The 12,074-nt window shown below is 43.8% G+C and overlaps 1 protein-coding gene across 2 annotated transcripts in view; it reads left to right on the forward strand.

Moving 5' to 3' along the window:
* The window catches only part of lcp1 (lymphocyte cytosolic protein 1 (L-plastin)), a 98,762-nt gene that overhangs the window by 57,875 nt on the left and 28,813 nt on the right, over positions 1-12,074 (forward strand). The window contains exons 9-11 of one of the 2 annotated variants that reach the window (XM_073045957.1): positions 3,412-3,554; positions 10,930-10,956; positions 11,167-11,262. In XM_073045957.1, coding sequence (XP_072902058.1) covers positions 3,412-3,554; positions 10,930-10,956; positions 11,167-11,262 — 266 coding nt within the window. The remainder of the gene's footprint in view (positions 1-3,411; positions 3,555-10,929; positions 10,957-11,166; positions 11,263-12,074) is intronic. The other variant, XM_073045958.1, reaches the window with a different exon arrangement.

A 12,074-nucleotide genomic window follows, 5' to 3' on the forward strand; every position in this document is an offset into this window, starting at 1 on the left:
TCAGAACTTTGCATTACTGGTCATGCCTCAACTGTGTGCTCCTGTGCTATTGGGGCTCGACTTCCAGAGCCACCTGAAAAGTGTGACAATGGAGTATGACGGGCCCCTCCCACCAATCACTGTCAGAAATCCTCAGTTTTGTGGGACTTCATCATATACCCCGCTACTGACCACACACACACACCAACCCGCACATCCCACCCAACACCACGCCAACAGCCGCGCTAGTGACACCACTTGCAGCCTCTCCACCCTCAAGATCCCTCCCCCACCGCTGTTCGCCAACTTGACCCCCAACTGTAAACCTGTGGCAACTAAAAGCAGGAGGTACAGCACGGGGGACAGGGTCTTCACTCAGTCAGAGGTGCAGCGGCTGCTCAGGGAGGGGATCATTGAGCCAAGCACAAGTCCTTGGAGGGCCCAGGTGGTTGTTGTACTGACTGGGCAGAAAAATAGGATGGTCGTGGACTATAGCCAGACCATCAATAGGTTCACACAGCTTGACGCGTACCCCCTACCCCGTATCGCGGATATGGTGAATCAGATAGCTCAGTACAAGGTGTACTCGACCATAGACCTGAAATCCGCTTACCATCAGCTTCCCATCCGCCCAGAGGACCGCCCCTACACCGCCTTCGAGGCGGGCGGCAGGCTCTATCACTTCCTGCGCGTCCCCTTCGGTGTCACGAATGGTGTCTCTGTCTTCCAGAGGGAAATGAACTGGATGGTGGACCAATGCCAACTGAAGGCCATGTTCCCATATTTGGATAACATCACCATCTGCGGTCACGACTGGCAGGATCACGACACCAACCTCCAATGATTTTTCCAAGCGGCCAAAGCTCTTAACCTCACCTATAACAGGGACAAGTGTGTGTTCAGAACCACCCAACTTGCTATCCTTGGGTATGTCGTGGAGAACGGAGTCATTGGCCCTGACCCCGACCGTATGTGCCCCCTATTGGAACTCCCTCTTCCCACCACCCTCAGAGCCCTCAAACGGTGCCTGGGCTTCTTTTCCTATTACACCCAATGGGTCCTTCACTACGCAGACAAGGCCCGCCCCCTGGTCAAGTCCACCGCATTTCCCCTCTCAGCCGAGGCCCGCGCGGCCTTCAGCCACATTAAAGGGGACATTGCCAAAGCAACGATGCATGCGGTGGACGAGACCATTCCCTTCCAAGTAGAGAGTGATGCCTCCGATTTCGCGCTTGCCGCTACCCTCAATCAGGAAGGCAGGCCAGTAGCATTCTTCTCTCGTACCCTTCAAGGCCCTGAAATTCGGCACTCCGCGGTGGAGAAAGAAGCCCAGGCCATAGTGGAAGCTATTAGGCACTGGAGGCACTATCTCGCCGGCAAAAGTTTCACCTTGCTGACCAACCAGCGCTCAGTTGCGTTCATGTTCAGCAACCAACAGCAGGGCAAAATCAAAAATAATAAAATTTTGCGGTGGAGAATAGAACTCTCCACTGACAACTATGACATCCTGTACCGGCCTGGAAGGCTCAATGAGCCCCCTGATGCCCTATCACGGGGAGCGTGTGCCAGCGCGCAGCTCGACCGGCTATACACCCTCCATGCAGATCTTTGCCACCCAGGGGTCACCCGACTCTACCATTTCGTGAAAGCCCGGAACCTGCCTCACTCCCTTGAGGAAATCAGGACGATGACCAGGGACTGTCAAGTCTGTGCTGAGTGCAAACCGCACTTCTACCGTCCTGAAAAGGCACAACTTATCAAGGCCACCCGCCCCTTTGAGCGACTGAGTGTCGACTTTAAGGGCCCCCTTCCCTCCACCGACTGCAATGTCTACTTTCTCAACGTAATCGATGAGTACTCGCGGTTCACCTTTGCCATTCCCTGCCCCGATACCACTGCCACGTCCATCATAAAAGCCCTGCGCCAGCTCTTCACTCTGTTTGGATATCCCTGCTATATCCACAGTGATAGAGGGTCCTCCTTTATGAGTGACGAGCTGCACCAGTACCTGCTGGCTAGGGGCATTGCTACTAGTAGGACCACGAGCTATAATCCCCGGGGGAATGGACAGGTGGAGAGGGAGAAGGCCACACTCTTAGCCCTTAGGTCAAAGGGACTGCCGGTCTCTTGCTGGTAGGAGGTCCTCCCCGAGGCACTCCACTCCATCCGCTCCCTGTTATGCACGTCCACCAATGCCACCCCTCATGAGCGACTCTTTTCTTTTCCCAGGAAGTCTGCCACTGGGACCACCCTACCAGCTTGGCTGACATCCCCAGGGCCAGTGCTGCTCCAGAAACATGCGAGGAGCAATAAATACTCCCCGATGGTCGGCAGGGTTCACCTACTTCATGCGAACCCCCAGTATGCCTACGTGGTCTTACCTGATGGGCGGGAGGACACGGTCTCCGTCCGCGACCTGGCGCCCGCAGGAGCACCAGACCCCTACCCCGAACACTCCACGGTGACTATGAACCCCGTACCCACCGATGTGTGTGTATATATATATATATACACCCACGAGACCCCGCGCACACTCCCCTCTCAGCCGAGGCCCACGCGCACACCAAGCCCTACGCAGGCTCCTCACAACACTCCCATACCAGGCACCAGGCACACGCATGAGGGATTACTGACGCCTAACGGGCTAGCACCTCAAGTCAGGCCGGAGCCAGCACAACCACCGTCACCGGTGCTATGTAGATCGCAGCGACAGACTCGACCACCTGATAGACTTAACCTGTAGATATACTTGTGAGAAACTTCACCCCGTGGGGACTCTCTTTTAAAACAAGTGGGGGGTGAATGTGGTAAACTATGTGTATACCTGTCTGGACACGCCCCTCAGCTGACTGCTCCTGTGGCTCCTCCCACAGTCCCCTGTATAAAGGCGATTGGAGGCACTGCTCCTCCCTCAGTCTCCAAGATGTTGTGGTCACTTTTGCAGCTAATAAAAGCCTATCGTTCGCCTCCCATCTCTGAGAGTTATTGATGGTGCATCAGCATTGACCATGTTTGCTCTAATATCTCCTTGGGGCTTGGCATGAATTTTTATTTAATATTGCTCAAGCATCTTGAGCATTATCACCTTGACATGATTTTTGTTTTGATGAAACCATTGTCCAAAGAAAGTTGTTATGATTATTATTTAGCATCCAATGAGTTTGGGGAGAAAAATGCTCTGAATTTACTGCCTTGTGTCCTGATTTACTGCCTTAGGTACTGATATGTTATTGAAAACTTTTTTTAAAACCTAAGTGCAAATTACTACCTTTCAGTACCCCTTCCCTTCCTAGAAACAATTAGTCATAATTTACTACCACAAAATGCATTTCTTCACTTTTTGTATCAAACTCCCACTATCGTAGACTGATCATCCTTAATTATTATGATAAGAGTGAAGCTGCTGTTACTTAGAGAAGTATTTTTTTCCAGCACTAATTGCCCTGCTCCGAGAGGGTGAAAGTCTGGAAGACCTGATGAAACTGTCACCCGAGGAGCTGCTACTGCGATGGGCTAATTATCACCTGGAAGGTGCAGGATGCCAAAAAGTTAACAACTTCAGCAGTGATATTAAGGTATGAACAATAAGTTCAAAAGAAAGTTTGCCCTTTTTCCCCTCGTGTAGTATATCATGTTAATGGGGGAGCCTGATGGAATGGCAACGTGAAGTTTGCGCTTTTCTAAATTGACTGGTACAATACACCCAAAAGATTTGCTGAGGCTGATGAAATTGTGATGTATAATTTTTATAAGGTTAGTGTTTGTACTTTTAGTGCAAGGGTTTGTTTTTCTCTGTAGGTATCACAGCTGAACTTTCCAGAATATTTTAAAAATTGGTGCTATCCCCTTCTTTGAGGTGATTGTTGACCTTTGTTGGAACTCTGCAGTGCCAGTGGTGGTAGTGACCACTTGCTGAAATTGGATGGGGAATTCATTACCTGGACAGTCTTCTCAGATATCCTGAGATGAGAACTTCTGAGTTTCTGGAGTAAAGCTTCAGCAATCATTCTGATTCTTTTCTTGCGTTTTAGTAGTAATTTAGCAGTCTTTAAAGTTTGATTTTTCTCAAACTTTAAAATTATTTTTACTTTATTTTACTGAGAAACAGCATGGATTAGACCTTTCTGGCCCTTTGAGCTGCACTTCCCAGCAACTCCAGATTTAACCCCAGCCTAATCACGGGAAAATTTTACAATGACCAGTTAACTTGCCAATCAGTACATCTTTGTGCTGTGGGAGGAAACCAGAGCACCCGGAGGAAACCCACGCGGTCATGGGGAGAATGTACAAACTTCTTACAGATAGTGGCAGGAATTGAATGCGGGTCACTGATAACATGTACAGTATTCATTTGGAAAAAAATAAAACTTATAGCATTCACCAGATCACCAGAAGCACTTTAGAACTGGGCAAACAGGCTGGTTATTTGATGTAACGTGGACCCACAAACACCCATGAAAGTGATAACCAGATAACCAGTTTTGGTGACATTGAAATTTTAACAGCTTTCATTCAAAAAAAAACTAATCATGTTGCTTAAAATTGCTCAGATGTGATCCATTGAAAATTGTTTACTGCTCTCTTCCCCATACTTTCTCTGGTGCACTACAATGGTGCATTTCAACACTGGGTCAATGCTGATTTATGAGGAAATTTTTCTGAAGTCAGATTGGTATGATAGTAAGACAATACAAGACTGATAGAAACTGAAATTTCCGCATAAGGGGAAAAATTCAAAATTGCTGTCAATAATTCATCCTCTTTTCATGGGACGTGTTATACTGTAGCCTTCTCCAGCAAAGTCAAGAGAAATCTGTGATTTGATGATAATTCCAGGTTAATGTACCTAAAACGATAATTATTTTGTCTATGAGAGCAAAATGTGTTTTCAATATATTAAGCTAATAATTACTGGCTAATGTCATGGTTCCTTGAAATAACCAGGAGACGCAGAAGATTCTTCGAGAAGTTTAAGCCTTTATTTGCAAACAAAAGCTGAGACAATTAATGAGCGTGTCACTAATTGTCCGCCGAACCCTAGTTCACAGTATTCTTTATAGTAATTCCTTATCTTAGTCGCATTAGCATACCCCGTCTCCTATCTCAGTTACATTAGCATACCCTGTCTCCTATCTCAGTTACATTAGCATACCCTATCCACTTGCAATGCTTATCACCAGCACATTAGCTTCTCCGTTCACCACCAATATTTCTGCTCAGTAGCCCATACTTGCTCTAGTCTACTCCTTGGAACACGTGTTCCCCTTCCCGGCTTTGACTGGTCCCCATACCATCATACCACTCCACGATCCCATCTACCACCGTTATCTCTACATTGCTTACTTTCACTGTTAGCTACATTCTCAAGGCATTGATGTGTTCAATAGTACAGAGACAATACAGAGATTCCATTCTGGCTAATGAGTTGGATACATAGTAAATATAAGGCTGGTTTCTCACTGTTAGCTACTTTCCTAAGTCACTGATGTGTTCAATAGTACAGAGACAATACAGAGATTTCATTCTCCTTCTAAATTTACATAGTTTTGGTTACACAGCAAACAATTTGCTTTCTTCTCCAATACTAGCAAACATTCTGACACTAGAAAAATAAATCTTGTGTCTATTAATTGTAATTACCTATTATTGTAATTCAATATATTGGAAATTTAAATATTATATTTCAAAAGGGTTTGATTTTTCAATAAGTTTAATCTTGAATATTGGGTTGTACTTCCTAGTTTGTTGCTTTTGTCATTTCTTTTGTGTGATTGTTACCTGGTGACTTGGCAATATCACAGCTGCTCGACACTGTTTTGTCTCCTTCCCTTACATTGAACCTGGTTGTTTCACCACTAACTGTAAGATCAAAAGCTCTTGTCTATTAAATTAATATCTTTCCTTTCTTCTTATAAACATGAGTCATCAGTAGAAGAAATTCAAGTAAGTCTAGTCACTGTATATCTTGCTCCTTCTATATCTGCATCTTCGTAGTGTGTATAGAATTGTTATAGTTGTATATTTAGTTGACTAATTTAGCGTTAATGCTAAAATGATTGCTCAAATATACAGTAACAATGTGGAATAAACATGTTAGAATTCATAGAGTGTCCACCAGCTAGCAAGCCCTGATTCACAGACTTCCAAATGTCTTTCTCTCTCTTAATTTTAATCATAATGGAATGAGTATTAGCCTCTGTACTTGGTCCAGTCTGCCGCCTCCTACTCTGTTTAATGTGAATCCATTCCATGAGTGTTGTGACTGACTAAAACTGAGCCATATAGAAACTCTAACTAGGAAGTATAAAAGTCCTTATTCATACAACAAACCCTCAGGAAAGAGAATCCAAGAGAATTTCATTCTCCTGGCACAATGTTTTATACCTGTTAAACACAATGAGAATCTGCAGATGCTGGAAATTTTGAGCAATATCTTTCAAAAATGCTGAAGGAGCTCAGCATGTGTGGCAGCACTTTTGGAGGGGAATAAACGGTCGATGTTTCACCTGGACTGGACAGAAGCCAGAATAAGAAGGTGGGGGAGGATGGGGCATGCAAGCTGGCAGGTGATGGATGAGGGTGAAGGTGGGAGTGGGGCAAGAAAGAAAGAAACTGGAAGCTGATAGGTGGAAGAGGTAAAGTGCTAAAGAAGAATTTAATGGGTGAGGATAGTGGAGCATGGAAGGAAGGGAAGGAATTGGGGAGGTGATGGGTAGGTGGAAAGAAGAGAAAAGATGAGAGGGTAACCAGAATGGCGAGTGGAAAAAGAGAGAAGGTGAAATGGGGCAAGTAGTTACTGGAAGTTACATCATCGATGTTCATGCCTTCAAGTTGGAGGCTACCCAGATGGAATATTAAGTGTTGCTTTTCCAACTTGAGTTTAGTCACATTGTGGCACCACCTCTGATATCTCTCTCCCCTTTCTTGATTTCTCTGTCGCCATCTTTGAAGAAAGACTATCCACTGACATATTTTACAAACTTACCGACTCTCACAGTTATCCTCATTATATCTCTTCCCAACCTGTCACATGTTAAAATGCTATTCCATTCTCTCATTTCCTCTGTCTCCACTGCATGTCTTCTCAGGATGAGTTTTACATTCCAGGACCTTGGAGATGCCCTCTTTATTCAAAAAATGGGGGTTTTCTTTCTACCACCATCGATGCTATCCTCATTCACATTCCTCCATTTTCCGCTCATCTGCCCTTACCCCATCCTCCCGCCATCTTAACAGAGATAGAATTCCTCTTGCCCCTATCTACCACCCCATGAGTCTCATTATCATTCTCTGTAACTTCTGCTATCTCCAACAGGATTCCACCAACAAGTGTATCTTTCCCACCCCACCTCTCTTTCCTCTCTCTGCAGAGATCACCCTCTCTCTGTTGTCCACTCACTCCTCTCCATTGATCTCCCTATTCCCTGCAAGCATGACACCTACCCCTACACATCTTCCCTCACTACAATTCAGGGTCCCAAAAAGTCCTTCCAGGTGAGATGATACTTCACCTACGAGGTTGTGGGGGTCATCTATTTTAACCAGTGCTCCTGGTGTGGCCTCCTCTATGTCGGAGACCACCTCATCAAGCACCTTTGCTCTGTTCACCTCAGAAGACAGGACCTCCCAGTGGTTACCCATTTCAATTTGACTTCCTATTCTCATATTGGCATGTCTGTTCTTGGCTTGCTCTGTGCCATAATGAGGCCAAACTCAAGTTGGGTAGCCTTCAACCTGATGGCATGAACATTGATCTCCCCAACTTCTGGTAATTACTCTCCGTCACCCTTCTTTCTTTTTCCATTCTCGAATCTAGTTACCCTCTCAGCCCTTTTTCTTCTTACCTGTTCATCTCCTTCAGCCCTTTACCTCTTCCATCTGCCAGCTTGTACTCCTTCCCCTACCCCCTACCTCACCTTCTTATTCTGGCTTCTGCCATCTTCTCTTCCAGTCCCGATGAAGGCTCTTGTCTTGAAATGTCGACTATTTATTCCCTTTTATAGATGCTGCCAGACTTGCTGAGTTCCTCCAGCGTTTTGTGTATTACCAACATTGAACAATTAACTACAGTTTCAATGCTATATTCACCCGCTTAACTTTAACATCCTGAATATAGTAAGGTAACTTTATAGAATTACTTATTTACTATGGTGGTACATCCGAAACCTCTGAATATTCAATACTGGTGTCTGTTCCAATAGCCTCTGAGCAAAAACTCCAGACACCCAAAATATACCCCTTTTGTTACATGTTAAGGGATTGCTCCTTGAACATACAACTAGCCAGAAAATTAAGTGACAGAACAGACCTGTCCTAAACTGCACATTAAATAGCAGTGCCTTTAACAATGTGTCAGTATAGGAGATGGTCACTGAATACTTTCATTGATCTCATTCTGAAGTTTTCAATGGTCACCAATTGACATAAACATTTATCTACCATCTTGCCCTACAGAATCAGAATGTCCCAAATCCAATGATTGGTTTTACTAGCCACGAAGTATCAGTTGGAAGTTCAATTGTGTCCAGGTTTTATTTCAGGGTGGCTGGTTCTCATTTGAATTAATATTTACTATATTCACATAATTCTATAAATCCTGAATAATCCTTAACTTACCCTCCTCTTGGCCCCAGACTGAATTGTCCCGGGGGACAATTTCTGTTAAAGAGGGATCTAATTAAGTAGGATAGTGAAAATGCCCTTCACGTAGGATTCCCCTCCCTAATTACTTGCCTCTATATCTCTATGTGGGCTTACATCCACATTATCTGTCATCCATAACTGGCTATCTGCAGCGATAGAAATAAAATGTTCCAAGCATTAGATCACATCCTCTTCTTAGATACATTTGTCTTCTTGATTTCAACCAAGAATCCCTAACAACTTTGTGATTATAGGCATGTAAATTAGTGAAAAATCATTTTAAAAACAGAAACAATCACCTTTTCATTCAATGAATGTCAAGAATAAACTGCTAAGATAGATAGATAGATAGATAGATAGATAGATACTTTATTCATCCCCATGGGGAAATTCAACTTTTTTTCCAATGTCCCATACACTTGTTGTAGCAGAACTAATTACATACAATACTTAACAATACTTAACTCAGTAAAAAAAAATATGATATGCATCTAAATCACCATCTCAAAAAGCATTAATAATAGCTTTTAAAAAGTTCTTAAGTCCTGGCGGTAGAATTGTAAAGCCTAATGGCATTGGGGAGTATTGACCTCTTCATCCTGTCTGAGGAGCATTGCATCGATAGTAACCTGTCGCTGAAACTGCTTCTCTGTCTCTGGATGGTGCTATGTAGAGGATGTTCAGAGTTATCCATAATTGACCGTAGCCTACTCAGCGCCCTTCGCTCAGCTACCGATGTTAAACTCTCCAGTACTTTGCCCACGACAGAGCCCGCCTTCCTTACCAGCTTATTAAGACGTGAGGCGTCCCTCTTCTTAGTGCTTCCTCCCCAACACGCCACCACAAAGAAGAGGGCGCTCTCCACAACTGACCTATAGAACATCTTCAGCATCTCACTACAGACATTGAATGACGCCAACCTTCTTAGGAAGTACAGTCGACTCTGTGCCTTCCTGCACAAGGCATCTGTGTTGGCAGTCCAGTCTAGCTTCTCGTCTAACTGTACTCCCAGATACTTGTAGGTCTTAACCTGCTCCACACATTCTCCATTAATGATCACTGGCTCCATATGAGGCCTAGATCTCCTAAAGTCCACCACCATCTCCTTGGTCTTGGTGATATTGAGACGCAGGTAGTTTAACAATAAAGAAATAATAATTTATAGAAGGTAATTGTATTCAAAGATAGAACATTTGAACATGAGCACTAAGCATTTATAGGCAGAATTTTACCCTTTTCACAACTATGGTTCTTCTTATCATTTTACCTGGTGTATAAGCAGAGGCAGGACTGGGTAAAGGCCTTTTACTGTGCCCAGACCTATTCCAAATCATTCGTGAGCTCCATTCCAAAAGGGTACCAAAAGCTGATCTTGGGTCAGTTAATTTGAAAAGCAAACACGAGGAAATCTGCAGATGCTGGAAATTCAAGCAACACACACAAAATACTGGTGGAACGCAGCAGGCCAGGCAGCATCTATAGGGAGAAGCACTGTTGACGTTTCGGGCCAAGACCCTTCATCAGGACTAACTGAAATTCAGTTAGTCCTGACGAAGGGTCTCGGCCTGAAACTTGGATCAGTGAGTCAGCTGGACTTCTGGAATCCATGCTTTATGGTTTCATAAAGAGAAAATTATAATTTTTATTTAACAGTATATAGTACTCAATCAGTAAATTTTTATTTCAATACATGTGGAAGAAGAGGAATAGGTAGGAATGGGAATGTACTCACAAAGTGGCTTTAAAGTCCATGTGGACATCTGATAGTTGTTTCCTGAAATAAAATTATTTTTGTGAGTGAGTGCAGTTTTCCTGTGCACATCAAGATTACAAGAGCAGCCACTGAGCTGAATGGGGAATTAATTTTCTTTGGCTGTGTTGCTGTAATTAAGTACCAAGGCCAGATTAACTAGACTCTTCTGGTCCACTGGGAGGTTAGTCTGGATGACCTGTTCAGGTGCCAGGATGGAGTTTGGAGTCACAGTTTTCTGAGTTTGGGAACACCTGGTATACATATGTCCTGACGAAGGGTCTCGGCCCAAAACGTCAACAGCGCTTCTCCCTATAGATGCTGCCTGGCCTGCTGTGTTCCACCAGCATTTTGTGTGTGTTGTTGTTTCTTGGTACACATCATGCTTTTATTATTGTGCTGCCGTAGTTTTAAGGATCCCCTGTCTTTTATCTATGTATGTCGACCCTAATGCTAAATCCTCCACAGCTTTTACTTTGCTCTTTGTTTGAACTCTTAATGCTGCCCCCGGATGTCTCGATTTTTTTGGATTGTTGTCATGTGGGTGAATTGAAAAGCTGACTGACTTCTGTAACCTAACGAAGGTATTTGTTCAAATCATTCTTAACGCATCGGATTAATGTGGTTTTAATGAGACTATTCAACCGATTTAGCTGTTGATTATTCCTGTCTATTTGGTGACAGAATTAGATTTTTACAAAATATAATTATGTAGTACAAGTAAAATTGCTTGCATGTGCTAAATCTGTTCTTGCATTACATGTTCCACTTTTTAAGTCTTCTGATTTCCACAGGATTCAAAAGCCTACTACCATCTTCTCAATCAAATCGCACCGAAAGGAGATGAAGAGGGACAGGCTCCAATTTCGGTTGATATGTCTGGTATTAATGTATGTATTAATGTGTAGTCTTATTATTTTCTCATTTTCATAAAATAGTGTACAGGTTGATCAAAGGTTGGCTGCAACCCATTGAAGGAAGAACAGAAATTTAATTTCCCTTTTGTTACAAACTAGTTAAAGGGTTTGACATTCCTTTATCACATACTTAGTTTAACTCCCCACACAATACTTTGATAACATGGCCTTCACTAATTCCACATGTTTTCCCTTGCTCTCTGATAATATCCTTTTTCCCAGGGCTCTCTAAAAATCCCCCTTTCCTTGTGCCCCCACTAATTCACCCACCTGCTTGTTATCCTCTCCTACTGATTTTTTGTTTCCTAGTACCATGCTTTAATTCCTAGTTATTTCTTACCCATGCTATTTCTCTACTTCCCAATTGCTTACTTTCCTTATTCCCTGTTCTGTCCACTCATCCTTTTATTTCTTTCTCCCTCTTTTGCTCCCAATTCCCCCATGGTTCTCCTCTTCCTGTGAACATGTATATCCTTTTGCCCTCTGTTAGCTCCTAGCTTCTGAGCTCAATGCCATTTATGCAGGCTTTGAAAGGGAGAATAAAACTACATCTGTGTGAATCCCTGCAGCATCTGCTGATCCTGTAATCTCCGTCTCAGTGGCTGAAGTCAAAGGGTGAATCCTCGCAAGGCATCAGGCTCTAATTGTGTACCTGGTGGGGTTCTAAAAACCTGTGCCAACCAACTGGCGGGAGTGTTCAATCTCTCACTGCTGTAGCTGGAGGTTCTCACGTGCTTCAAATGGGCGTCAATCATATCAGTGCGCAAGAAGAGCAGGGTGAGCTG

This window comes from Hemitrygon akajei, chromosome 5 (assembly GCF_048418815.1).
Source record: "Hemitrygon akajei chromosome 5, sHemAka1.3, whole genome shotgun sequence".
NCBI classification, from domain to species: domain Eukaryota; kingdom Metazoa; phylum Chordata; class Chondrichthyes; order Myliobatiformes; family Dasyatidae; genus Hemitrygon; species Hemitrygon akajei.